General features: G+C 35.6%; 1 protein-coding gene across 2 annotated transcripts; it reads right to left on the minus strand.

Moving 5' to 3' along the window:
- Positions 1–1,492: 1,492 nt before the first annotated feature.
- Positions 1,493–3,794, minus strand: LOC111062818 (hexokinase-4-like). Of its 2 annotated transcripts, none has more exons than XM_039443746.1 (3): positions 3,635–3,794; positions 2,477–2,589; positions 1,493–1,667 (listed from the first exon to the last, which is right to left on the minus strand). In XM_039443746.1, exons 1-3 carry the CDS (start codon positions 3,761–3,763, stop codon positions 1,508–1,510), a joined length of 402 nt encoding a protein of 133 aa, XP_039299680.1. In that variant the 5' UTR covers positions 3,764–3,794; the 3' UTR covers positions 1,493–1,507. The 2 variants fall into 2 exon arrangements, with proteins under 2 accessions (XP_039299680.1, XP_039299681.1); XM_039443747.1 differs by having other exon boundaries at positions 3,646–3,774.
- Positions 3,795–4,733: the final 939 nt, after the last annotated feature.

Below are 4,733 nucleotides of genomic sequence, written 5' to 3' on the forward strand. Positions count from 1 at the left end.
TTAGGTTACATTTCATAGTATTTCTTCTAATATTTTCTTTTACTTAAATTTTTAGTACATTACAAAGCCTGGGGAACAATATACTTGCACTGATTTTGCCCTAAAGGTTCGTACCCACTAGAACGTATCATACCATGACCGTGCCCGTACCGACACATGCAAAAAAATATTATTTGCATAATTTGATATGTAATACACCCATTAGACCGTTCCGTCACCGGCCAAGCACGGAGCGTGCCATGCACGTCCAGGTCAACATTTGTCGGCCAGTATATTTTGTCTGTGACGAAACGCTCCTTGCATGGTACGTGACGCCGGCAAACCCCGTTGTAACCGCGCATGCGCCGCGTTGTTAACCAGTGTAGACACCATTGTGGTAAAGTACCTAGTTAGTTGCTACTTGCTCTTGCTAATACGAAATACGAAAAAACTTTTCTTCATCATCAATTAGGTGCCTATATAATGTCTAATACTCCTTCTCAGTTTTCCGTTTTCTTAGAGATTCGTGAATCGAATAGCGCCTCTGAGTTCCTCTATTTTCCTCTTCCTCGTCCAAAATAATTGCAACTATGCCAATTCTGTTAATGATAATCGCCTAATAGCCATATTTAAAAATAATTATGTGAACACTGATTAGAACACTATTTCACAACACCGCAAATGTACATTTGTTCACCGCTACATTCTCTTGCTAACTGACGCGTTCCCAACACTTCTGACCGGGCATCATACGCGTATCATACGCGTACCATACGCGTAATGTACTGGCATAGAACGCTGTTGATCCGTTGTAGTGGGCATAGTTATTATTTTACGTGCCTGGCATGGTCTGATACGGTCCGTATCTGGTACGTTCTAGTGGGTACGAACCTTAAAAGTTTTCCGTCCTGGGCAGTCCCACTGATCCCATTCCGTCGCACTGATCCATGGCCATTATAGTTCTTCTATAGCTATAACAAAGATGGCCGTGACTGATCCCAATTATAGACAAGGATCTGATCTTGAAGTAAATTAGAAATGGAAAGGTGAGCAAACTGATGAGAACAATAAGAGCTTCAAATCGTGGCTGGCACCTAAGATTACTGAATATGACATTATAGGGTCTGTATGTAATACCATCATAGGGAAAGGTAGAATAAGGAAAATCTCATGATATAGGCTATAGGGCTATAGATCCAATTTCACTGCACCACCAAACCGATCATTTTTTATTACTGTCGACTATTGTCGATTACAACTGTCTTGGTCGGGTGAGAGTGTATGAGCGTATGACAGTATGATTACAGAGGTATGATAAAGGTTCTACAGACTACAGACCTTGGTTCTTCTTTCTACAGATCTTGGTAAGTATGAGAGACTACAAGCGCCACATATTCGCAAGAAAGAATACGTGGACAATTGGCTTGGCATAACAGTGAAATTCAGGGCATAAACGCCCTTGACCATGAGAATCTTCTTAAGCTATCTTCTCTCTATGAAAACATAATCAAAATAAGTGCTTTTTCACTTACTGATCGATGAGAGATACGTAGCTCGTTCGGAATGAATTGATGTGCGTGAGTTTGGGGGGCACATCTCCGTCGAAGAGAAGTTCCTCCTCAATAAGCTTGACTAGGATCACTCGAACGATCTCTCCCAAGTATTTTCCTCCTATATACTTTTCAAACCTGGAAAATTAATTCATTTTTTAATCATGACACCCTTGATTCGATTTATTGATATTTTATTCATAGATTGGTCGATTTCGAATATCCAAATTAGTGAACTACTCTAATAAATTGGCGCACCTCATCTTAATTGTGGGAGGAAGCTGATGAACTCATCCACTGCTGTTCTAAAACTGAAGCTAAGCATCTTTGTTTTAATTCTACTAACTCTCGTTTTCTAGTACAGTAATGATCTTATGAATCCACTTATGATTGTTTATGTTACGTTTTCTTAAGTATCAAGTGGTGATTGAGTTAATTTGAGCCATCTGAATTTAAAATTTATTGTTTCCATGTTCGTTTTGGACTAAAATTGTATAGAAATTGTACACGTGAATTCTAACCCTATTTTGGACTGTGTCATTACCTATAATTTGAAAGAGAAATAACACAAGGGATACTTATAATTTATCAACCAATGTTATTATAACATCAATTTTATTTATATCATAAATAACTAAAGAGTTGTTAAATTAATAAAGAATGAGAGTAGAGAAATAATAGTATCCTAATGACGAAGTTTTAATGGAGAAATTTCAAATAGATAATTCAACTGCTCTTGATCATCCACTGCTCTTAAAAGTCTTATTTTTATATAAAAGTATTTTTCTTAAAGTTAATAATAATTAAACATTTTATTGTTGGCTTGACTGTAATTATTCAAGTTTTTCAGGCTGACCTGATTATAACCAAACATTTTGGAAATAACTTGAAGACAATCTCTACTAATGATTAGTAACTAAAAAATTATATAATAGTGATTGACTTACATGAAGGATTTTTTTATAAGAGAATTGTCATCGACTTGTCTGTCAAAGTCAGTTTTAATAAAATTCAAAACCCCATTGTCACCGAACGCTCCCCATTCCACATCGATAACAATCTGAAAATAAAATAAAATTTAATTTTATGTTGAGAATTGTACGCATTAATTTACCATTAAGTGAATAGTTTGGAGCTAATATGAGTTATTACTCTATTAAAGCTTTCTTTCAACTCAAGCTTGGACCATCTCATACCAAATCTTCGTGAAAACATCAATATAATTTTATTTATAAGTACTGATCGTACAATTGAAAAATAAAAAAATGATGTACAGTTAAAATATCAGATTATTCAGATTCAGACATTCCAAGTGCCCAAGGTCGTAATACACATTCTAGTGGTACTATATAATGGCGGTATGAAACATTTCAAGAATACAATAGGGAAAATAAATATTGTACCTCTTTCTCTTCATCTTTGTAATTTTATAATATCGAATATCATAATGTGATGTTATTTAAAAGTATGTATCATTTTTAATCAAGATTTTACTTACGTTAAGTTACGTTTGCGGACCGCCGCAAAGTAGACCCACGCTAATCCACGAAAGCAACCACGCCGTGGATGTTTTCAAGCCACTGTTAAAGAATTATTCATATAATCAGCTGACAATGAATTATTCATTGCATGTATTAAACAGATGTCTGGAAAAGCCTAGCAATGGTTTGCAAAACATCCCACGCGTGGGTTGCTTTTCGTGGATTAGCGTGGGTCTACTTTGCGGATAATCGAGAAACACTAAGGACCGAATTCACCAAAACGAAAACTTTGTTTGAGACCCAGATGATTCTAAATTAACAAAAATCTTACTACAAAACAATTCAATCATCTGTTACTTAGAAATAACTGCCGCTCAAACGTACTTTTCGTTTTTGGTGAATTTGGGCCTAGGAAATGAAATAAGACTCAAGCCCTAGGAAACTTAGGTTTCTAGGACACTCATTAAATCTAATAAACCATAGAATCTATAAATTTAATGTTCACAAGATTTAATAAGTGTCCTAGAAAACGGGCCTAGGATGTTCAATTAATCAATAACCAGATGAAATTTGAAAGTATAAGGCAACTTAATGAAGAGATAGGGAGCGTAGGCCATATGGTACCTCTTTCTCACCATGTCGCTTGGACTCCCAGTGATGCACCCTGTCTGCGCGCTCCAGATAGCAGGCATTGCTGCCTGTGCCCAGAATCAGGCCAACTGTGGTCCTGTGGTCCAGCAGTGCACCTTGCATCAGTGTACCTGGCAAGCCACAAACCACAGACATTTACTAAACATGAAACAACTTTTCAAATCGAAAGTCACAACACAGTTTGATATCAATTTCAACCCTCACTTCATTACACATGCTAATCTGGACATCATCTGGTGAAAATATAAGACATAATATTGTTAGTATGGAGATTATTTACTGTTGAATTCAGTTTTGCAAGAATTGTCTAGACATTGTTGCATAGGATAATCATACTACATGAAAACACGTATGCTTTCTCTATGATAATACATAGACATTGTGGTTGACAAAGACATAGTTAACTTGACATAAGGCCGAAGACACTGTCAACTCTCCTTTGCAAAACATAGACAAGCTATGAGACATTTTTAAAAAAATTAGGAATGTTATTTCTTATTTCACCTTTATTTTACAAGACATCACGCTTCAAGTCCCCAGTTCAACTCTTAGTTGAAACCTTGAATTTCTTAGCACTATATTCCTCTTTTTATTAAAGCATAGACCTCATACTTATAATTTGAAGTAATAGAATAAATAATCTCATTTGAAGTGGATACAAATTTTTCAATATTTCAATAGACTATATGGTTGATAAGTTGAACGTTTTATATTACATGGGTGGAAATTCACTGGGTTTAATTGTTAGTATACAAAATAATAGAATGTAATTTCATTCTAATAGACAAAACTGTTCCTGAGCAATGGCTTATCTTGAAGAGATATACAGTACCAAGAATAGTAAATAGCAGGTTGCCTCGATCGTAATAACAAGAAAAAAGTAATGAAGCCTACAATGCGCAATAGCTTATCAGAGTGGGTGAAAGTCCGAGAACGGCTTAATATCTCATACACAAGGTAATTGATGTGGTGTGATTGCGGATCCTACTCAATTTGAAAACTACTTACTATGACTTAAATAACTGGTTGGCCATCTTGGATCCACCATATTGAATGCAACTTTATTTTTTTT

This window comes from Nilaparvata lugens, unplaced genomic scaffold (assembly GCF_014356525.2).
Source record: "Nilaparvata lugens isolate BPH unplaced genomic scaffold, ASM1435652v1 scaffold10926, whole genome shotgun sequence".
NCBI lineage: Eukaryota > Metazoa > Arthropoda > Insecta > Hemiptera > Delphacidae > Nilaparvata > Nilaparvata lugens.

Coding starts and splice junctions, on each gene's coding strand:
- LOC111062818 (XM_039443746.1), bottom strand. CDS start 3,763: ATGCAAGGTGCACTGCTGGACCACAGGACCACAGTTGGCCTGATTCTG. Junction 2,590..3,634: donor AGCGACATGGTGAGAAAGAG/GTACCATATGGC, acceptor TTTTATTTTCAG/ATTGTTATCGATGTGGAATG. Junction 1,668..2,476: donor CTTATAAAAAAATCCTTCAT/GTAAGTCAATCA, acceptor TTAATTTTCCAG/GTTTGAAAAGTATATAGGAG.